The 22,718-nt window shown below is 41.8% G+C and overlaps 3 protein-coding genes across 8 annotated transcripts in view; 2 read left to right on the forward strand and 1 right to left on the reverse strand.

Moving 5' to 3' along the window:
* LOC118399436 (translocon-associated protein subunit beta) lies at window positions 1–9,271 on the forward strand. 2 transcript variants are annotated; one of them, XM_035795509.2, is made up of 6 exons: window positions 1–164; window positions 1,029–1,186; window positions 1,580–1,678; window positions 1,816–1,924; window positions 2,528–2,605; window positions 8,542–9,271. In XM_035795509.2, exons 2-6 carry the CDS (start codon window positions 1,029–1,031, stop codon window positions 8,650–8,652), a joined length of 555 nt encoding a protein of 184 aa, XP_035651402.1. In that variant the 5' UTR covers window positions 1–164; the 3' UTR covers window positions 8,653–9,271. The 2 variants fall into 2 exon arrangements, with proteins under 2 accessions (XP_035651402.1, XP_035651403.1); XM_035795510.2 differs by lacking the exon at window positions 1–164 and adding an exon at window positions 235–346.
* LOC118399435 (SH2 domain-containing protein 2A) lies at window positions 9,126–18,465 on the reverse strand. Of its 2 annotated transcripts, none has more exons than XM_035795508.2 (9): window positions 18,358–18,465; window positions 16,920–17,122; window positions 15,879–16,054; window positions 11,666–11,755; window positions 11,353–11,527; window positions 10,944–11,186; window positions 10,486–10,840; window positions 10,144–10,295; window positions 9,126–9,726 (listed from the first exon to the last, which is right to left on the reverse strand). In XM_035795508.2, the coding sequence occupies exons 1-9, from the start codon at window positions 18,383–18,385 to the stop codon at window positions 9,550–9,552; spliced, it is 1,599 nt and encodes a 532-aa protein (XP_035651401.1). In that variant the 5' UTR covers window positions 18,386–18,465; the 3' UTR covers window positions 9,126–9,549. The 2 variants fall into 2 exon arrangements, with proteins under 2 accessions (XP_035651401.1, XP_035651400.1); XM_035795507.2 differs by having other exon boundaries at window positions 10,477–10,840.
* A 2,424-nt stretch (window positions 18,466–20,889) lies between these two features.
* Window positions 20,890–22,718, forward strand: part of LOC118399437 (death-associated protein kinase 2-like) — a 34,570-nt gene continuing 32,741 nt past the window's right edge. For all 4 annotated transcript variants that reach the window (XM_052472098.1, XM_052472097.1, XM_035795514.2 and 1 more), the window contains exon 1: window positions 20,890–21,139. The gene's annotated coding sequence lies outside the window, so the exon portion shown is untranslated. The remainder of the gene's footprint in view (window positions 21,140–22,718) is intronic.

The following is a 22,718-nucleotide window of genomic DNA, read 5'->3' on the forward strand; positions in this document are numbered from 1 at the left end:
AGGCGAGATTATTGGGAAGGATTTAGACCTTCACTGTCTCTGGACGAAACTCCAGTCCAGTTGGTGGCGGTAATAATGTGCCTTAAAATTGTTTGCCCACCGCCAAATGAAAATCCACAGAAGAAGAAACGTTCTTTCCTTGCTGATTTGTGACACGAAAGAAGGTAAGACTGCTTTATCTATTGTGGTTTGTAGCGTTTTATCTTCTGTTAATATCAAACAGACTGAGGAAATCACGCGTTTTTTTGCCTTGTCAACGATTCGCGTATTATTTTTAAATCTACATTTTGCAAGTTGGCTACAATCTTGACTGTCAGTAGTCTTCCCAGTTTTTAGCCAAGTACACGTAAGCGTAAGCTTGGGGGCTAAGTGCTTGCTAGCTAACGTTAGTTAGCTACTGTATCTAGCTGTTAACGTTAACTGACATCTTCTCGTAATGTTACTTTTTTCAGACTGGTTAACATTGTTTGGCAGAATGGTTGACCATGTATTTTTAAAGTCAGTTCAAGCTAGATAACGATAGTCTTTCATTTGAACATCTGGTCTTAATGTAGTTAGATAAGGTTACATAGGTCCCTAGCCATGCTAGAATAAATCCCACCGCGTTTAACTCAAAGTTGGCAACATGTACACGTATGCTTTCTTTGAGTGAGTTATATTTGTTTTTATCAAGATTATGGTAGATTGGCCTATAATCTATATTAACGTCACTCGCTAACGATAAGTAGATGTATTGAATTATCCATTACTATAGTACCACGTTGAACGGTATAGTTTTGTCTGCCGCTTTGGCCAAGAATGCCATCCGTAACGTTATCGTCACATAGATAGCTAGTTGGCACTAAGTTTTTGCTTGACACAAAGTGAATGAGTTTGTCAATATTTAGAATTATAACCTACGGAATATACACTACATTTTTCTTAATATTTATAATTTTGTCTTGGATCGACGATGCATTGAGTAAACTGAAATACACACGCTACTATTCTACAATGAAAAGTCACTTGAGTTTTCTACTATGTTGCAGATGAGGGTCCTGTACGTTTTTGCTCTACTGGCTCTACTGGGTCAGGGGACAGGAGAAGAGGGGGCTCGTCTGTTGGCTTCCAAGTCCCTCTTGAACCGTTATGCTGTTGAAGGCCGTGACCTCACACTGCAGTACAACATCTACAACGTTGGAACCAGGTATTGGACAACATCATCCATCTCTCCCTAGCCTATGTCAAATAATACCTGATATTACACTAGTCTTGAATGGCTTCATATCCTTCAAAAGCAATGATCTGAAATGATTGCTACAACACTGCATGGATTATGGTGGAAACGCATCCATTCTAGTTTGTCATTGTGAAGAAAAGGAAACTGAAAATGTTAATTGAAACCCAGCCTCAGGGGCATTGATGGAAGCCCCACATTATGGAAAAACTACATTGTGTGTTAAGCTGTGCCAATACAAGGCATTGAATGTCAGTCTGTGCTGAAAAGAAATATATTGGTTTATTCGTTTAGTCCCAATTCTGTACCCTTATCCCGACATGTGGTTTCAAAATCCGCCTTAACTCAATCTCCGCTCCACAGCGCTGCCCTAGAGGTCGAGCTGTCCGATGACTCCTTTCCACCTGAGGATTTTGGCATCGTCTCTGGGATGCTGAACGTGAAATGGGACCGGATCGCCCCGTATCCTTTAGACACAATCCTAAGATGTTTCAGCCCAGTGTCCTTATGGCTCCAAAGCGCCAATCTTTTTCAATGATGCCTGCGTTGTACCCTGAAGTCTTATCAGTTTCTCTAGTTTGTACCTTAACCCTACCCAGTGCCAGCAATGTCTCTCATACTGTGGTACTGCGCCCCCTGAAGGCCGGATACTTCAACTTCACCTCTGCTTCTGTCAGCTACCTGGCTCAGGAGGGAGGACATGTCGTGGTAAGGGAGAGTAGAATCGTTTATGGAGATCAGGGCCTGTAGTCATAAAGCGTAGTAGGAATACTGATCTAGGATTTGTTTTCCCCATTTATGTCATAATGAATAAGATTGCATGGATGTGGACTTTATCCTCGATCAGCACTCCTATTTTGAGATGCTTTTTAAATATGGGCCCAGACCTGGGTTCAAATACTATTTGAAACCTTTCAAATACTTTGTTTGCTTAAGCAGTGGCATGTGGTCAGGGTTTGAACTTTTTGTGCTTTTGTATTGGTTCCATTGCAACAGGTGTGCTCAATCAAGCAGAGCTGAATTATTTGAACTCAGGTCTGATGCAGACTCACTATTTTCTCTGCTGCTCTCTCCAGCCTGGAACCTTTCCCCTGCTACATTAACGGGTAGAATGTAGCCTAACACAGTTGCCTACTATTAGGCTGGTGTTGATTTACTGGAAAAAAATAAGTTTTTATGCAATTGCACACTTCCTGTTATTGATTTCAAGTCATTGGGAACTCCCTCTAGTCAATTGAACTAGAGACTGATGCAGAGTAGTGATGTTCATGACCTTTTGTGGAAATTAAAACTTATGTCTCCTTCTTGCAGGTTGGCTACACCAGCGCCCCCGGACAGGGTGGGATCTTGGCTCAGAGGGAGTTTGACAGGCGTTTCTCCCCCCACTATGTAAATCATTTGTCCTTTCAAACCGTTGGCATGGTTATAGTAGACTTCTCTCAAAGACCTCTTACAAAACTACCAGTCAAAAGTTTGGACACACCTACTCATTCAAGAGTTTTTCTTTATTTGTACTATTTTCTGCATTGTAGAATAATAGTAAAGACATCAACTATGAAATAACACGCATGGTATTTTGTAGTAACACAAAAGAGTTAAACAAATCAAAATAGATTTTATATTTGAGGTTCTTAGAAGTAGCCACCTTTTGCCTTGATGACAGCTTTGCACACTTGGCATTCTCTCAACCAGCTTTTCTTTCATTCTGCGGTCCAACTCATCCCAAACCATCTCAATTGGGTTATGGTCGGGTGATTGTGGAGGCCAGGTAATCTGATGCAGCACTCATCACTCTTTGGTCAAATATCCCTTACACAGCATGGAGGTGTGTTTTGTCATTGTTCTGTTGAAAAACAAATGGTAGTCCCTCAAAACAGATGGGATGGTGTATTGCTGCAGAATGCCGTGGTAGCCATGCTGGTTAAGTGTGCCTTGACTTCTAAATAAATCACCAACAGTGTCACCAGCAAAGCACCATCACACCTCTTCCATGTTTCACGGTGGGAACCACACATGCAGTGATTATCTGTTCACCTACTCTGCTTCTCACACATTTGGACTCTTCAGACCAAAGAACAGATTTCCACTTGTCTAATGTCCATGGCTTGTGTTTCTTGGCCCAAGCAAGTCTTCTTATTGGTGTCCTTTAGTAGTGGTTTCTTTGCAGCAATTTGACCATGAAGGCCTGATTCACGCATTCTCCTCTGAACAGTTGATGTTGAGATGTGTCTGTTACTTGAACCTTGAAGCATTTATTTGTGCTGCAATTTGAGAGCCAGTTTCATCATAAAGTAATGATGGACTGTCATTTATTTTTGCTTATTTGAGCTGTTCTTGCCATAATATGGACTTGGTCTTTTACCAAATAGAGCTATCTTCTGTATACCACCCCTACCTTGTCACAACACAACTTTTGGGCTCCTGAGTCTAAGCCACTTAGAGGTCTAAGGCACTGCATCTCAGTGCTGGAGACGTCACTACAGACCCTGGTTCGATTCCTGGCTGTATCACAACCGGCTGTGATTGGGAGTCCCATAGGGTGGCGTGCAATTGGCCCAGTGTCGTCCGGGTTAGAGTTTGGCCCGGGGTAGGCCGTCATTGTGAATAAGAATTTGTTCTTAACTGATTTGCCTAGTAAAATAGAACTAGGCTCAAACGCATTAAGGAAAGAAATTCCACTAATTTACTTTATAACAAGGCACTAATTGAAATGCATTCCAGGTGAGTATCTCATTAAGCTGGTTAAGAGTGCCAATCGTGTGCAAAGCTGTCATCAAGGCAAAGGGTGGCTACTTTGAAGAATCTCCAATTTAAAATATATTTAGATTGGTTTAACACTTTTTTTTTTCGATACTACATGATTCCATGTGTGTTATTAATAGTTGATGTCGTCACGATTATTCTACAATGTAGAAAATAGTCAAAATAAAGAAACTCATGAATGAGTAGGTGTGTCCAAATTTTTGACTGGTACTGTACATATGCATACGCATAAACAGTGCATTCGGAAAGTATTCGGAACCCTTGACCTTTTCCACATTGTTATGTTACAGCCTTGTTCTGAAATTGATTTAATTATATTTTTTCCCTCATCTATGCACAATACCCCATAATGACAAAGCGAAAACAGGTTTTCAGATTTTTGCAAAAGTATTAAAAATAAACCTTTTTATTTAAAAATATTCCGACCTTTTGCTATAAGACTAGAAATTGAGCTCCGGTGCATCCTGTTTCCATTGATCATCTTTGAGATTTTAGATTTTACTACAACTTGATTGGAGTCCACCTGTGGTACATTTTGTTGATTGGACATGATTTGGAAAGGTACACACCTGTCTATATAAGGTCCCACAGTTGACAGTGCATGTCAGAGCAAAAACCAAGCCGTGAGGTTGAAGGTGTTGTCCGTAGAGCTCCGAGACAGGATTGTGTCTAGGCACAGATCTGGGGAAGGGTACCAAAGTATTTTCTGCAGCATTGAAGGTCCCCAAGAACACTGTAGCCTCCATCTTTTTTTTACATGGAAGTAGTTTGGAACTACCAAGACTACCTTGAGCTGAGCAATTGTGGAAGAAGGGCCTTGGTCAGGGAGCTGACCAAGAACCCTATGGTTCCTCTGACAGAGCTCCAGAGTTTCTCTGTGGCGATGGAAGAACCTTCCAGAAGGACATCCATCTCTGCAGCACTCCACCAATCAGGTATTTATGGTATAGTGGCCAGATAAAGCCACTCAGTAAAAAGCACATGACATCCAGCTTGCTGGCCAAAAGGCACCTGAAGAACTCTGACCTAAATGATTCTCAGGTCTAATGAAACCAAGATTGAACTCGTTGGCTTGAATGCCAAGCATCACGTCTGGAGGAAACCTGGCACCATCCCCATGGTGAAGCATGGTGGTGACAGCATAATGTTGGATGTTTTTCAGGGCAGGGACTGGCAGACTTGGCAGGGTTGAGGTAAAGATGAATGGAGCGAAGTACAAAACCTGCTCCAGAGCGCTCAGGATCTCAGACTGGGGCAAAGTTTCACCTTCCAAAAGGACAATGGCCCTAAGCACACAGCCAACACAACGCAGGAGTGGCTTCAAGGACAAGTCTCAATGACCTTGAGTGGCCCAGCCAGAGCCCGGCCTTGAACCCGATCGAACATCTCTGGAGAGACCTGAAAATAGCTGTGCAGCGATGCTCTCCATCCAACCTGACAGAGCTTGAGAGGATTTGCAGAGAATATTGGTAGAAACTCACCAAATACAGGTGTGCCAAGTTTGTTGCGTCATACCCAACAAGGCTTGAGGCTTCCAAAGGTGCTTCAACAAAGTACTGTGTAAAGGGTCTGAATACTTAAGTAAATGTGATATCAGTTTCTTTATTGGTAATACATTTACAAAAATGTCTAAACCTGTTTTTGCTTTGTCATTATGGGGTATTGTGGGTAGATTGTTGAGGAAAAACAATTTAATGCATTTTAGAATAAGTCTGTAATAGAGGTCGACCGATTATGATTTTTCAACGCTGATACCGATTTTATTGGAGGACCAAAAAAGCCAATACCAATTAATTGGATGATTTATAATAAAAAATAATAATAATAATTTAAAAAATATATATATATTTATTTGTAATGACAATTACAACAATACTGAATGAACACTTATTTTAACTTACTTTAATACATCAATGAATTAAATTTCGCCTCAAATAAACAATGAAACGTGTTCAATTTGGTTTAAATAATGCAAAAACAAAGTGTTGGAGAAGAAAGTAAAAGTGCAATATGTGCTAACGTTTAAGTTCCTTGTTCAGAACATGAGAACATATGAAAGCTGGTGGTTCCTTTTAACATGAGTCTTCAATATTCCCAGGTAAGAAGTTTTAGGTTGTAGTTATTCTAGGAATTATAGAACTATTTCCCTCTATACCATTTGTATTTCATTAACCTTTGACTATTGGATGTTCTTATAGGCACTTTAGTATTGCCAGTGTAACCGTATAGCATCCGTCCTTCTCCTCGCTGGGCTCGGACCAGGAACACAACGACAACAGCCACCCTCGAAGCAGTGTTACCCATGCAGAGCAAGGGGAACAACCACTCCAAGGCTCAGAGCGAGTGACGTTTGAAACGATATTAGCTCACACTAACTAGCTAGCCATTTCACTTCGGTTACACCAGCCTCATCTCGGGAGTTGATAGGCTTGAAGTCACAAACAGCGCATGCTTGACACACAACGAAGAACTGCTGGCAAAACGCCCGAAAGTGCTGTTTGAATGAATGTTTACGAGCCTGATTCTGCCTACCACCTCTGTCAGATACTTAGATGCTTGTATGCTCAGTCAGATTATATGCAACGCAGGACACGCTAGATAATATCTAGTAATATCATCAACCATGTGTAGTTAACTAGTGATTATGGTTGATTGTTTTTTATAAGATAAGTTTAACTAGCTAGCAACTTACCTTGGCTTACTGCATTCGCATAACAGGCGAATGCAGGCCACTCCTTGTGGAGTGCAATGAGAGACGCAGGTCGTTATTGTGGTGGACTAGTTAACTGTAAGGCTGCAAGATTGGATCCCCCAAGCTGACAAGGTGAAAATATGTCGTTCTGCCCCTGAACGAGGCAGTTAACCCACCGTTCCCAGGCCGTCATTGAAAATAAGAATGTGTTCTTAACTGACTTGCCTAGTTAAATAAAGATTAAATAAAGTGTTTTTTTTAAATCAGTGTCCAAAAATGCCGTTTTCCAATTGTTATGAAAACCTGAAATCGGCCCTAATTAATCGGCCACTCTGATAAATCGGTCGACTTCTAGTCTGTAATGTAACAATGTGGAAAAAGTCGAGGGGTCCGACTACTTAACGAAGCCACTGTATATGGACAGTTTTCAACTTGATGCCCTCCGGGCTGATTTCCTGGACGCAGATTAAGTTTACTCAGTCAATTTTCCCTCATTTTTTCCCGGCACTGAGCCAATTTCAAGTCTGCTGAGCTCTAACTTGAACATTCTGAAAATTCTGTGCAACATCCAGCGTGTGTTTACTGTGAACACTGAGGCTGTACCCACTTTAAGTTAAAGTTTCAGGTGGTGGTCAAGTAGGCTACTATGGCTATTTAACCATAATATAGGCCTACCATCAAAAACAATGGAGAAAATGCATCCCATAACTTTTTAACATTGAAATAGCTGTTCTATCATTCAGCCTACAGTAGGAGTTTTTAGAACATGCGGAGCTTGACATTAACCACTTTATCCGCTTGTCCTTCAGACAAGGTGACTGAAAATGTTGTGGTGTTTGATGCAAAAAAACACTTTACAAAATAAAATGCATTGTTATTCCCATACATTATGACAGAGAATCAGACATTGTGATACCCTCTGCCTATTGGCTACTTAGGTTATTCAAGCCTGTCTCAATATACAACCCTGCCCCTTTAAGTAAAAAAAAAAAAAAAAAAGAAGCTATTTTTCCGAGCTCTCTATTCAAAGATGTTTAGAAATGTACATGTTCTGTTCTCTTGTAGGAAGCAATCACTCCCTTTATTGCTGACTATAAATTATCTATAACTGGGCAAATAACTTAACTAGCAAAGGATATGAACAAATGTGCACACATTGCTACATTCAGCGCTCTCTTTGATTGCGAAACAAGCGCATTACTCACGACCACTCATGCTGTAAAGGCAGTCCATTTTAAAGGGAATGGCACAGATCCATATGGCAATGGTCTATTTGCATATAGACCTGCTGCCGCTCTGATTGGCTATGCCACACCGGTCTGTGTGGAGTACAACACAGACCGGGCTGAGTCTTATGTGTCAGTGTAATAGAATCCTATTCCGATGCGTTCTGCCTACAACAAAATCTCTTGCATAGTTTGTTTTGGTATGTTGCATTGAAAGTGGCTAATAATGCTATTAGTAGTGTTTGAAAACAGCTCAACCTTGTGTTCAATGCCAGTATTGCCGAATATCCCAGTATGACAATCAGGATACTGCCCAAGCCAGCCCTCTCTTCAATTGATGGGACACATGAAAATAACTGTCAGGGCCTCTGTTTACTAACGAGTTAGCAGCCATCCTAAACAAACTAGACTGCAAACAACCATGGTTAATTTGGTTTTATTCCCCACTGTCCATTTTATATACAATTTAAATAGAACCCCACTTCAGTAGGGTTTTGTAACAAAACCCTTTTGATGGACGAGTTCTAGAAGTATCTCCCTGTTTTCCAAATGTTTTCTTGCTAAATTTGACCTAGGCCTTTTTAATTGGCTGTGACCTCCACATCACCCTCTTCCCTCACCCCCCTCTCTCTTTCTCCCTCCAGCTGGACTGGGCCGCCTTCGGCGTAATGACCCTCCCCTCCATCGGCATCCCCCTGCTCCTGTGGTTCTCTAGCAAGAGGAAGTACGACTCGCCCAAGGCCAAGAAGAACTGAATACCACTCTCCACTGTGGAACTAGCAGTGGCTTTTTTGGGGGGGGGTGTTCAAGAACTTGTACCTTTTCACACTATTGTGCTGTCATAAACCGTACTGTGCTGGCTCAGATATTTTCTTGTCAATTTGTTCTTACCAGCAATGATGCTGGATCTTCATCCAGACTAGTGCAGTACATCTCTGCTCGGTAGTGTGAAAAGGGTATTAGTAACTCAGGAGGGGAGGGGTGGCCGTAATAACATACTTACCCATATTGGGGTAAAACAAAACATGTAATATGAGTGATCTGGGAAGATGTGCTTCCTTGTGATTGATTGTGGGATTATGAGCTTTGTGGACTTTAGCGTTCGATGATGGCGAGAATGGGCTAGTGGTTTCATTGCTGGTTATTCTATTCCATACACACGCACATGCATTACATACAGTACATATACAGAGGGGTGTCCAAGTCAGACTACAGCTGAATGCAAGAATGATATGAACTTTTTGCCTTATGTTTTATTTTGTAATTAATTTGTTTTGAAACCCTTAGTCATTTCTACAGAAAAAAGTGAATAGTTTCCCAGGTAGTTCTGGGTGGGACTTTGTCTTGTTTGGGAAATAAACAAGCTGAGTTTTATCAAGTGAGATTCTTGTATTTTTACACATTTCTCAATCTTTGTGGGGTAGTGGGCACAAAATCGGGACACAAAATGAGAGCACAACTTCTGTAGATGCATTTTTGGCACACAGATTGACATTCAGGACTGTCTCTAGCCTCTTGTGTTAAATAGAACATATAACTTGATCAGTTGATTTAAGTGTACAGTAAGTACGGCTTAATTCTGGATATTTGCAAAGAGGGTCTTCGGTGTTTATAGTTTATTTTGTTTACAAGGGGAGTTGTATGATAGGGTCTTAGTAAGGAGTGGTCGGATTGGGTGGAGGCAGCGGAGGCCTTGAGCTGGTTGGCCTCTCTGGGATCTGTTCATAGATGCTGGTGCTCGGGTCTTGGGTCAAAGGTCGTTCTGAACAAGGTGTCAGAAAGACTCCAGGTCGTAATGGGGAAGAGGACAAGATGGGATCTCCACATCGCTAGAAAAGTGCATGAAAAAAATCAATGAAACACCTTATCAAAATACTTTTATATCAAATCTGTATATTTTTTATCTAACATTTTCAAACTACCTTATCTACCAGTGTGTAGTTTTTACTCAATTACTGAAAATGCCTGATTAACATCAGTTATTTATAATACATTAGCCTTTTCTTTATTGCCAACCTCTTACCAAAATGTTGTAGATCGTTTGTCAGAGGGTGGGGTTTCACTCCCGTGCACTTGAGTGATGAATTAAGATCACTAATTAGTAAAGAACTCCTTTTACCTGGTTGTCTAGGTCTTAATTGAACGGAAAAACCAAATACTTGCAGACACTCGGCCCTCCATGGAGAGTTTGACACCCCTGGAGTAGATAATATATGCTCAACAATGTATGTTTGGTGTTCCAATACCTGCACACTTCCGTCCTGTTGAGGGGGGCAGTTAACAGGCCTGGGAGGCAGTCGTAAAGGCCGGTTGGGGGCTGTCCTGGCTGGAAGGGGGATGTGACTGGGGGCCTCTCTTGTTCTTAGGTTCACCTCTGAGTAGAGGTGATGCTGGGGGTCTACAAAAGAGAGCACATATATTGTAATACATGTATACAGTCATATGTTCATTGTTCATTCTAGACATGCAAAAATCTGTATTGTGTAATTTCAGGTCAAATCAGGCATGCCGTGCCTTGCTCAGGCCAATAACAATACAACCCCTGAAAGACACGTAGCTAGTCTTGTCTTGTCTTTCACCTCGCCCACCTATAGTCCTCTCGGCATCCCGCCAGCGCCCCATGGCGTAGAAGTCGATGTGTTCCTTTGTCTCTTCTTCACGTTGAATTAGATGAGGGGTTTCCTCGTAGGTGTGCAGGGGCTCCAACTTCCAGTAGCTTGGGTCCCCCGTGGAACCACGGTACATGAGAGGGACGGAGGACGCTGTCGCCTCCTGGCCTGAAGGATTGCCCACATTGACGTAGGGAGATGTATGGGAAAGCATGCTTGGTGGCTTGTTGACCCGGGTGTACAGTGCGTCGAATGCGTTCTCTCCCCCGCCAAATGCTCCTGCACAGCTAACGTCAGGTTCTGTCACATCTTCGGGGAGGATCAGGTTTGTCACCTGGAAAATGTTTTGTCATGTAGTCTGTTCATCCATTAATAGCATTGACTTTTTTTGTGGGTTTGTTTAACTTACAAATGTTGAAGGGAGAATAGTTCCTTACCACCAACAGTTCCCCAAGCTGGTTTTCTGGTTGAGAAAGGGACTTTTTTAGCACCTTCTTCACCACAGCATACTCTGGCGTCCCGTTGTTTGTAGGGGCTGAGCTGGCCAATATCTCTTGGACATGGACAGTGGCAGGAGCCGAGGGTGCATATGATGAGGCTTCCTTTTCGGTCACTTTCGTTGTCTCTCCACCTTCATCCTGCAACCCCAGTTTAACTGTACCCTCACAAGCTTCACTGGACTGAGAGAGTAAAAGAGGAGAAAGATTGAGAAACAAACTGTTGCAGTTGCGTTTACCTAAAAGGATAGTTTGCCACAACATTTAAGTTTGTTAGATGTTTAGGTGGTGCCAATGACTTTTCCTTTTGCTTATGAAGAAGGCATGGTGTGGAATATATACTCGTCACCTCGTCACAGGGCGTGGTGAGAATCTCATTGAAGGGCCCCACGGGATACTGGGTGTAATAGCTGACCAGCTCCTGCAGGCTGCTATGGCGACTCTCCTCCCCAGCGATGAGGTAACACGCCCCTCTGCCACCCTCTTCTTCCTCTATGATGAAATGGCGGCACCTATCCATTCCTCTGGGGGGAAAAGTGTGTGTCTAAAAATGTCTTTGTGTGTGTGTGTGTGTGTGTGTGTGTGTGTGTGTGTGTGTGTGTGTGTGTGTGTGTGTGTGTGTGTGTGTGTGTGTGTGTGTGTGTGGTCTGTTGTGACTTTACCTGTACGAGAGTACAAAACCAATCTTTGACTCGCTGAGCCTGAGCAGAAAACAGCCCTGCTGCTTGTCCTTTAGAAGCTCCTCTGCCTCCCTATCCAAACAGTCGAGAGACACACTCACACAGAGAAAAGTGAGAACAATTCATCTTTAACAAACTGCATAAGCTGTACAAACACAACACGTATGTATGTATGTATGTGTGTACAATTACATGTCATTGCTTTGACTCATGATGTGTGTGTCACGCCTTATCCGTTCCCCTCTAGTGCTGAGTAAAAGCCAAGTTATACTTGATCCGAAAATGTGGTCGGAGGCTCCGTATAGAGGGTGTGACGCAACTGCAGGGCCTCCAGAGGCATGCAGAGGCCTAATTGAGCTCCGTACCACACTGCCATCTGCCTCCCAAAGTTTGTAACAACGAGGATGGCGCCATATAGCTCTGCATTGACTTGATTGGTTGACAGTAGGTGGGGGCGGGAGTTTACATTTTTTATTTTTTATTTCACCTTTATTTAACCAGGTAGGCTAGTTGAGAACAAGTTCTCATTTGCAACTGCGATCTGGCCAAGATAAAGCATAGCAGTGTGAGCAGACAACACAGAGTTACACATGGAGTAAACAATTAACAAGTCAATAACACAGTAGGAAAAAAAGGGGAGTCTATATACATTGTGTGCAAAAGGCATGAGGTCGGCGAATAATTACAATTTTGCAGATAAACACGAGTGATAAATGATCAGATGGTCATGTACAGGTAGAGGAGATATTGGTGTGCAAAAGAGCAGAAAAGTAAATAAATAAAAACAGTATGGGGATGAGGTAGGTAAAAATGGGTGGGCTATTTGCCGATAGACTATGTACAGCTGCAGCGATTGGTTAGCTGCTCAGATAGCAGATGTTTGAAGTTGGTGAGGGAGATAAAAGTCTCCAACTTCAGCGATTTTTGCAATTCATTCCAGTCACAGGCAGCAGAGAACTGGAACGAAAGGCGGCCAAATGAGGTGTTGGTTTTAGGGATGATCAGTGAGATACACCTGCTGGAGCGCGTGCTACGGATGGGTGTTGCCATCGTGACCAGTGAACTGAGATAAGGCGGAGCTTTACCTAGCATGGATTTGTAGATGACCTGGAGCCAGTGGGTCTGGCGACGAATATGTAGCGAGGGCCAGCCGACTAGAGTTGCAGTGGTGGGTGGTATAAGGTGCTTTAGTGACAAAACGGATGGCACTGTGATAAACTGCATCCAGTTTGCTGAGTAGAGTGTTGGAAGCAATTTTGTAGATGACATCGCCGAAGTCGAGGATCGGTAGGATAGTCAGTTTTACTAGGGTAAGTTTGGCGGCGTGAGTGAAGGAGGCTTTGTTGCGGAATAGAAAGCCGACTCTTGATTTGATTTTCGATTGGAGATGTTTGATATGAGTCTGGAAGGAGAGTTTACAGTCTGACTGGACTGACTGCGTGTATTGGTTCCTGACTTCCCTGAACAGTTGCATATCGTGGGGACTGTTCGATGCTATTGCAGTCCGCCACAGGATGTTTTTGTGCTGGTCGAGGGCAGTCAGGTCTGGAGTGAACCAATGGCTATATCTGTTCTTAGTTCTGCATTTTTTGAACTGAGCATGCTTATCTAAAATGGTGAGTAAGTTACTTTTAAAGAATGACCAGGCATCCTCAACTGACGGGATGAGGTCAATGTCATTCCAGGATACCCAGGCCAGGTCGATTAGAAAGGCCATCTCACAGAAGTGTTTTAGGGAGCGTTTGACAGTGATGAGGGGTGGTCGTTTGACTGCGGCTCCGAAGCGGATACAGGCAATGAGGCAGTGATCACTTAGATCCTGGTTGAAGACAGCGGAGGTGTATTTGGAGGGCCAGTTGGTTACGATAACGTCTATGAGGGTGCCCTTGTTTACAGATTTAGGGTTGTACCTGGTGGGTTCCTTGATGATTTGTGTGAGATTGAGGGCATCTAGCTTAGATTGTAGGACTGCCGGGGTGTTAAGCATATCCCAGTTTAGGTCACCTAACAGAACAAACTCTGAAGCTAGATGGGGGGTAATCAATTCACAAATGGTGTCCAGGGCACAGCTGGGTGCTGAGGGGGGTCGGTAGCAGGCGGCAACAGTGAGAGACTTATTTCTGGAGAGAGTAATTTTCAAGATTAGTAGTTCGAACTGTTTGGGTATGGACCTGGAAAGTCTCTGCAGTAGACTGCAACTCCTCCCCCTTTGGCAGTTCTATCTTGACGGAAGATGTTATAGTTGGGTATGGAAATCTCAGAATTTTTGGTGGCCTTCCTGAGCCAGGATTCAGACACGGCAAGGACATCAGGGTTAGCAGAGTGTGCTAAAGCAGTGAGTAAAACAAACTTAGGGAGGAGGCTTCTGATATTGACATGCATGAAACCAAGGCTTTTTCGATCACAGAAGTCAACAAATGAGGGTGCCTGGGGACATGCAGCGCCTGGGTTTACCTCCACATCACCCGCGGAACAGAGGAGGAGTAGTATGAGGGTGCGGCTGAAGGCTATCAAAACTGGTCGCCGAGAGCGTTGGGGACAGAGAATGAAAGGAGGTCCTGTATAAACACAAACTCCCTTTGTTGACAACTTCCGTCACAACAGCTCTGCGCTGTTCCATGAAGTGCAAGAAGTATGAATGTCCTGACTTCTGCAGAGGTCGCATCACCGTAACTGCTGCACGGCCAATGCAGATGCCGGATTGACCATGCAGCACCTTTAACACTTTCTGAACTATTTTCTATTTTGTTTACATATCTAGCTTTCGAACAGTGTTCTTCAATCCTGGGCCGTATTCACTAGATTCAAAACGGTAGCAAATGAGCCGAAACAAGGAGGTACAAAATGCTTGTTTTTGAGAATTCTGCAGTCCCAGATTTGGATTCAATTGCATGTGTACCTCTTTCTCTAAGTGAGAAATATTTGTGTGTGTGTGTGTGAATATGAATATGACCTGTATATTTGATTGAATTTATTAGACCATTTTAAAAACATTAAAAATAACAAACATTCTCACCCACGTACTGTTGGTCTACTGCTCACTTTTGAGACGTGCTACTAAACTCAGCAAAAAAAGAAACTTCCCTTTTTCAGGACCCTGTCTTTCAAAGATAATTCTTTAAAAATCCAAATAACTTCACAGATCTTCATTGTAAAGGGTTTTTAAACACTGTTTCCCATGCTTGTTCAAAGAACCATAAACAATTAATGAACATGCACCTGTGGAATGGTTGTTAAGACACTAACAGCTTTCAGACGGTAGGCAATTAAGATCACATTCATGAAAACCGAAAGAAAATAATTCTGATTGGATTGGATGCGCCCCTGCCCAGTCATGCAAAATCCATAGATTAGGGCCTAATCAATGTATATTGTTGGGTTCTGAGAATATGAAATATACTTATTCATGTCACTGAGGGGGAGAGAGGAATGTATGACTTTCACATTCTGTCTGGATATGTTATTGTTAGCCATCAGGGATCCTATGGGAGGGAAAAAGACAGTCTGGTACGAGTCAACATCACAGCCGTGAGTTTGGGAGGAGTGAGCACTTTGGGGCAGAGGTCAGGTCAGAGGAAATGGAACAGATATCACTAAGGTTCTGTCAAGCAACAGAGATGCATTGGCTGTTCAGATGTGTAGGAGACTCAGCATAGGAGAAAGCGTTAAATATCAGTGCTTGTGTGAATATGTTTTTTTGTCTTATGCAGATGTAATGGCCCAATGGGTGAATACACTTGGTTTAAGCTTTACCAATCGCCCGTGAGTTTTAATAGGTTAATTTCAATGGACTTATTTTATTTATTGACTTATTTCACTCTGCAAAATCTTTGAAATTGTTTACATTTTTGTTCAGTATAATTACATAGGTACTTGAGGACCATACTGTTGACAATCTTATATACAAGACACAATTTAAATCTGAGAGAATCTCTCCTCCACTTTGAGCCATCTGAGGCTTTCAAAGTGTGAATGATCAAGATGAGTATGTTTGTCCCTTTGCATTTGTCGTGTCATCTGTGGTCGTGTGTATGTGTGCATGTGTGTGTTTTATGTGTGTTTGATTGTACGTGCGTGCATGTGTGTCTGCGGTCTTTTTGCATATGCACTTGTTTCCCTGAATGCGCCATGTTTCTTTTTTCTATTGCAGATAATATGTATGCCAGTATATGTTTCTGTGTGCTAGCAGTCTGACCTGCGTGTGGCGAAGCCGTGTAGCCAGCAGGGCATTGGGCGACCAGGCCGACACAGGCGGGGAAGCTGTGTCCTCTCAAACCACAGCAGGGTGTGTGCCCGAAGGGACGGGGACAAGGGCTCCAGGGGCCCGGGGCCACCCAGAGTCAGAGCAGGAGACACCCTCTTCACTACTATCTGATAGAGGGAGATAGACAGGGAGGGTTGTGAGATTTATAGGCACATTCAATAGTTGTCTGTTGTGCTGTCGGGTATCTTTCCATTATTGTGGAGATTTTAAGGCAATTCTGAAAAGAAAAGGAGAGAGTATGAGAGAACAAGGCCCGGTCCAGAAATAGCACCTACCAACTATAAGCAATACGTATAGCTCCACCTTGTCTGAAAGAAGGAAGGAAAGAGATGGGAGAGAGGGGTTAGGAGAGCGAGAACACGGCTGTTGTTTACACAGGTAAGCTTGGATACGTTCCCACAGAAGTTACCTTAGCAAGAGAAGACAGTTACATTTTATACACTTGACATGCTCATCCATGCCTTTTTCGTTCCAGCAAAATAAACCCACCATAGTATTTCACCTATCCTTTCCCATTTATGCACATCAAACCGGTAGGATCTTGGAGAAGGCTCTGGAGACAGAATCTGAACTTGGCTGACCCATGCAACACTGAATGTAGAGAGGTAACTTTCAGTTGTCTTTATTTTAACTTTTCTATCCCACCATGACATGGATGTTTTTATTGGCCGAGCCACAGGAAGTTGTCTGTCTCTAACTGCACTATGTGGTTTAGGGTGTAAAGCGTGGCTGCTGGTTTCACACGTGACAATCTGACTGGAGGCTTACGGGAAGTCCTCTACAAATACACAGACATATACATTTTAGAAAACAAGCATTCACATACAGTAGAAATTGTACAAATGTTTGTCTGTGTTGTGTCTACCATGCATATAAAACACTATTGAAAAGCATGCACATTTCTGTATTTTGACCCAATAGTAGAGTTTCCACTGATCTGGTAAATCTAATGTAAAATGTTTATTCTGTCACCTCATTCTCCTGGCCATTGGTTTGTTTGGCTGGTAGCACCACCTCCTCACGAAGGGTTTTGGGAACCTTTAAGCTCCGCCTGGGTTTGATTGGAGGAGTCTGGCGTGTGGGTGGGTCTTGAGCAGCATGCTGGTGGGGTACAGGCTTTTGGGGTTGGATTGGCAGGCAGCTGATTCGCTCTTCTCGCCTGAGGATTTCAACATCTGCAAACCAACACAAAATAATCTATAAAGCTAACCATTAACTATCACAAAAGTGACGGCCAAAGAAACCTTCTTTTTTTAAAACATTTAACAAACACAATATTATGAACTAACAAAATATTATGGGCTTAATAACAGTACAGTATTTATTTTATTTTATTTAACTAGGCAAGTCAGTTAAGAACAAATTTTGTGAGTTTTCGTGAGAAGACCGATTTGTCTCATGGTCTGACAAACACTGCAGTAACTCGGTTACCTTCCACAACAGATGCTGAAGCCCGACATAGGCGGATGCAGTGTTTGTCATTGAGCCCTTGCAAAAAATGCCCAAATTGACAGATTTTAATGGGGATTTTGATGTTTTCACTTTGTCATGATGTGGTATTGTGTGAAACAAAACAATATTGAATCAATTTTGAATTCAGACTGTAACACAACAAAATGTGGAATAAGTCAAGGGGTATGAATACTTTCTGAAGGCACTGTAGTACAACACATGAGACACAAGACAACATAAAACAAACATATAAATTAATGGAAGTTAGAAGGGTGTAAAGTGCATACTTTCTCTGACAATCAAGCAATTCAGATCACTTTTAGCATCAACTTCAGGTATTTTAGATAACACCGTAGACAATGCAATATTCACATTAGTGCATTGGATGCACCTAGAATTCACACAAATAATCCATTTTATAACAAGCACGGCTGTATTTATTTTTCAAACTCAGTTGGTCGCATTTTTGCTGTGACTCAGATTTTGTCAGTTGATGCCTATTAGCTGTTGATATCTTATTGGAGAAAAAGTGGAGTGTAACCAAGGTAATCTGGTAACTACTCTTGTGTGATGAGTAACCTTTTTTTGAGACCTGATTTAGCTCCCACAGCTAATGCCTAGCTTAGTGGGCTAACACAATCTTCAGGTGCGCAGACAAACCTGTCTCTCTAACTCTTTCAGCCCAACAGCAGACCCTTGGTTTGGTATCATGCTGAGTAATTGGGATGGGGAAATGTAACCACTCTCAAATTCATAGATGGAGCAATGGGCAGGATTCACAGTCCGTGAATCCTGACATAGTTCTAAACTATAAATTGTTTGTTAATTAAGACTCAAACGGCAATACAAATTTAAGCAATGGTAAACAATAGAAATGATATTAAATTAGTTAGTAATGAAAATTTTGTTCCTACATAGTTCTGGCTGATTATAAAATGGTTAAAAGTATAAGCCTGACCTTTTAAGCGCTGGTAGTCAAAGTCCATGATGACATTTAAAATAGGTCGTCACACGACGGCTGTATCAGCGGATGTCTGAACACCTCTTTCCTCCTCTACATCAACTGCTGTGTGTGTGTGTGGGTGGGGGGGGGGGAGGGGGAGGGGGGGAGGGGGGAAACATAATAAAGAGAGAAACTGTAAAAGTTGTTGTGGGTGGGGGAGGGGAAATGTAATATTTACCAATTTCTTAATTACGTAATTATGTCCTAATTGTGCATACATGTACCAAAAGTGATACAGTATGTGCATGTAGCTTCAATTATCATGTATTATTCTTATTTTTTAGACTTACATTTTTTTTTTTACAAATAACAACTGCTCATGTCCATCACAGAAGAAACAATAATTTGCATGAGCTGAGCTGAATCTTTACCCTGTTGCCTAAAAGTAACCTAGCGCTCCTTTTTTGGTGCACATTTTGCATTTGTCAAGTTAGAGAACTGAGAGACATGTAGCACAAAGAACAAAGTGGCAGTCACATGCCCCCACCCATGCGCGCACACACACACACACACACACACACACACACACACACACACACACACACACACACACACACACACACACACACACACACACACACACACACACACACACACACACACACACACACACACACACACACACACACACACACACACAGGAAGAGTGAGGCACCGCAACTTAACAAATGACAACAGAGATAGGAGGACTGGAGAAAATGAAAAAGTGAGCTGAACTTAGTCAGACAGAATCAGGAGGACTCAATACACTCAATTGCAGATGATGGAAAATAGCACTGTGGAAGCGAGATGACTCAGAATGTATGGCTCTGTGAACCACGTTAACACTGTCCCTCCCCACAAGTTGTACCTTTCGCAGACTTTGTCATTGGTTATGTGAAACCACATCCGTCTTTAATTTAAAATACATAGGAAACATCTTACTTAAGTGTAAGGAAGGATTGAAGATTTGCCCCTGAGTGAACCCGCAGTGCGATTTCCTGTATCTGTATTGACTGAAATTGGGCCTAGGTTTAACTATGACCAAAGTATCTCTCATTGGTTCACCATAAGGTCAACTAACACTGAAATACACTCTCAACACTGAATAATGAAACGTTAGCAGGAATTCATGAAAATACTGCACAATGCACTGTGCAAGGCAGATGTTGGGATCCAATGCATAGTAATGCATATAAATATAGTTCCTCATTCATTCATAGATGATTGTCTCTGGTTTCCTGTTATCTTTCTCACAGCTGCATTGTTGTCGCGTTCGTTTTCATAATATTTGTATCTTCTCATCTCTCCTGTTCTCGCTGTCTCCCCATACCTCAAAACATCTCTTCATCTCTCTCTCTCAAAACACACAAATACATATTTCACATAAACAAACCTGCAGGCACAGGCACAGGCACAGGCACAGACACACACACACACACACACACACACACACACACACACACACACACACACACACACACACACACACACACACACACACACACACACACACACACACACACACACACACACACACACACACACACACACACACACACGCACACACACACACACACCACTCTCTCTGTCTCAGTTACTGTACTGCATTCTGTGACATTTCTTTCCACTTCCTTCCACCTACAAATAACCAAGTAAGTTACACTATAGCTGCCATTGTCTCAACTTGTCATGTGACATGGCACTTACTAATTATGAAACATTTAGAGCAGTTTTTTTTCTAAGAGCTTATATTATGTCCACAACTGTTCTGTTCCATCCTTGTATGTATACTTACTGTGTATTACTGTATAAAAACAATAATCATAATAACAATTTGCTACATTTATTAAATCAGGTGTATTCCATGCAATTTGTTTTAATAATTTGTATTTATCGGAGTATTAGGCCATAGACTTGTGGTTATTCCAATGTGAAAGGTAAAGAGAAAGGATTAGGGCAGAACTACAGTAGGATTCGGCTACTTATAAATAACAGTTCAATTTTAATTCCACAGAGCGGCGCAAGAACCAAACACATCCTAAAATAATGTTTTGGGGATGATACAGCACACGTGCCACAATAAAAACATGACATCTTGTAACAAACGATCAAAGGCCAATTGCATACCATCATCGTCATGATTAATTATCATCTTCATCAATCCATGAATGTCGTTGATCTCATTTCAATGAATTAGTGTGTATATAGCCATACCATAGGGTGCCACCACACACACACAGGCTGACAATATCTCACCATCGTTGTGTGTTATAGCATAGGATCATTGAAACATAATGGACCATATGGCGACTTGACAAGTTGCTTCATATCTAGGAAGTGTGGTTGTCGGTTTCGTTTTTTCGAATGGCATAGCATGCCTGTGCAACTCAATATAATATATACAAACCTCACACTTTTTCAACGATTGTCTTGTTTGAGACAGCCGTTTCGTGCCTCTATTCCGGACCTCTGTTGGACTGGCACGATTCGTGACGTCTTCGTGCGCAGCCACGCGGACAGTTTCGAAAACAGGTGAGCTCTTTCCATAGCCGCCTTTGGTGCGTAAAACGACGGTATAGTTATTTACACATACAGAAAAGCAGAACGATAGCGGGGGTATCAGACAATGTTGCATTGCTGTGGTATGTCGAAACTCAAACGAAACAACGCTGCCTGAATGCTATCAAACGAAACAGCGTTGCCTGAACGCCTATAATAGGCTACATTCCGAGAAAAGGATACCAATATTTTGCAGGTATTTATTTTTATCCAGGTGGGTGTATTGTAGAATTAAATTCACACAGTTGTAAATACCGGTGGTCGTGTTTTGTATGACATGCTATTCTCTCCCTGCAATGTGTGTGTGTGTGTGTGTGTGTGTGAGTGAGTGAGTGAGTGAGAGAGAGAGAGCGGGAGGGCTTTTATATTCATAATGTATAGGCTACTGTATAATCAAATGCTCTATCCTAGATATTTTTATGTGATACCCGAATGAAAATCTGGTTGTGTTGTGTGTAGTGGTACTAATTCGAAGTAATGGAAATTGGGTGCTTGTGTGCACTGGAGCAAAGAGCATCGTGAGCTCTGATTGCAACCTGGTCTCAGAACATTTCATGTTATTCTGTAAATTAATCCGAGATACTCCATTTAGTGTGGTGTATTATGTTTGTTATGGTATGTATTAATTTGTGGACGTCCATCATCCATTTCGTATGATGTGTTAAGAATTTGATATATGTTACAAATTATCATTCTTATTATATGAATTTGCAAAACATACAATATGTTAAGAATTGGCAAAACATATGATATGTAACAAATTATTATTTGTTTTGGCTAATGCTAACGTTAGCTAGGCTAGGGGTTAGGGTTTAGGTGTTAAGGTTAGGAGTTAGGTTCACTTCTTGATGCACCCATCCCGTTAGCGGGATGCTTTTTGTCAACATCCGCTGAATTGCAGAGTGCCAAATTCAAATTAAATTACTACAAATATTTAATTTTCATGAAAACACAAGTGCAATATTGCAAAACACAGTTTAGCTTGTTGTTAATCCACCTGGCATGTCAGATTTCAAAAAAGCTTTTTCGACGAAAGCATACCAAGCGTTTATGTAAGGACATCTCTCTCAGTAGACAAAACGTTACAAACAGCTAGCAGCCAAGTAGATTGGTCACGAAAGTCAGAAAAGCAATAAAATTAATCGCTTACCTTTGATGATCTTCGGATGTTTGCACTCACGAGACTCCCAGATACACAATAAATTATTTTTATATCCAAAATACCTCCATGTGATTGGCGCGTTATGTTCAGAAATCCACAGGCTCGAGCAATCACGACCAGGCAGACAAAAATTCCAAAAAGTATCCGTAAAGTACGTAGAAACATGTCAAACGTTTTTTATAATCAATCCTCAGTTTGTTTTTACAATATACAGTGGGGCAAAAAAGTATTTAGTCAGCCACCAATTGTGCAAGTTCTCCCACTTAAAAAGACGAGAGAGGCCTGTAATTTTCATCATAGGTACACTTCAACTATGACAGACAAAATGAGGAATAAAAATCCAGAAAATCACATTATAGGATTTTTAATAAATTTATTTGCAAATTATGGTGGAAAATAAGTATTTGGTCAATAACAAAAGTTTATCTCAATACTTTGTTATATACCCTTTGTTGGCAATGACAGAGGTCAAATGTTTTCTGTAATTCTTCACAAGTTTTTCACACACTGTTGCTGGTGTTTTGGCCCATTCCTCCATGCATATCTCCTCTAGAGCAGTGATGTTTTGGGGCTGTTGCTGGGCAACACGGACTTTCAACTCCCTCCAAAGATT

The sequence above is a fragment of the Oncorhynchus keta genome, chromosome 20 (assembly GCF_023373465.1).
Source record: "Oncorhynchus keta strain PuntledgeMale-10-30-2019 chromosome 20, Oket_V2, whole genome shotgun sequence".
Classification (NCBI taxonomy): Eukaryota; Metazoa; Chordata; class Actinopteri; order Salmoniformes; family Salmonidae; genus Oncorhynchus; species Oncorhynchus keta.

Coding starts and splice junctions, on each gene's coding strand:
- LOC118399436 (XM_035795509.2), top strand. CDS start 1,029: ATGAGGGTCCTGTACGTTTTTGCTCTACTGGCTCTACTGGGTCAGGGG. Junction 1,679..1,815: donor AAATGGGACCGGATCGCCCC/GTATCCTTTAGA, acceptor AACCCTACCCAG/TGCCAGCAATGTCTCTCATA. Junction 2,606..8,541: donor GGCGTTTCTCCCCCCACTAT/GTAAATCATTTG, acceptor TTCTCCCTCCAG/CTGGACTGGGCCGCCTTCGG.
- LOC118399435 (XM_035795507.2), bottom strand. CDS start 18,385: ATGGACTTTGACTACCAGCGCTTAAAAG. Junction 16,055..16,919: donor CCAATGGCCAGGAGAATGAG/GTGACAGAATAA, acceptor TCCCTCTATCAG/ATAGTAGTGAAGAGGGTGTC. Junction 10,841..10,943: donor AGCTTGGGGAACTGTTGGTG/GTAAGGAACTAT, acceptor AACATTTTCCAG/GTGACAAACCTGATCCTCCC.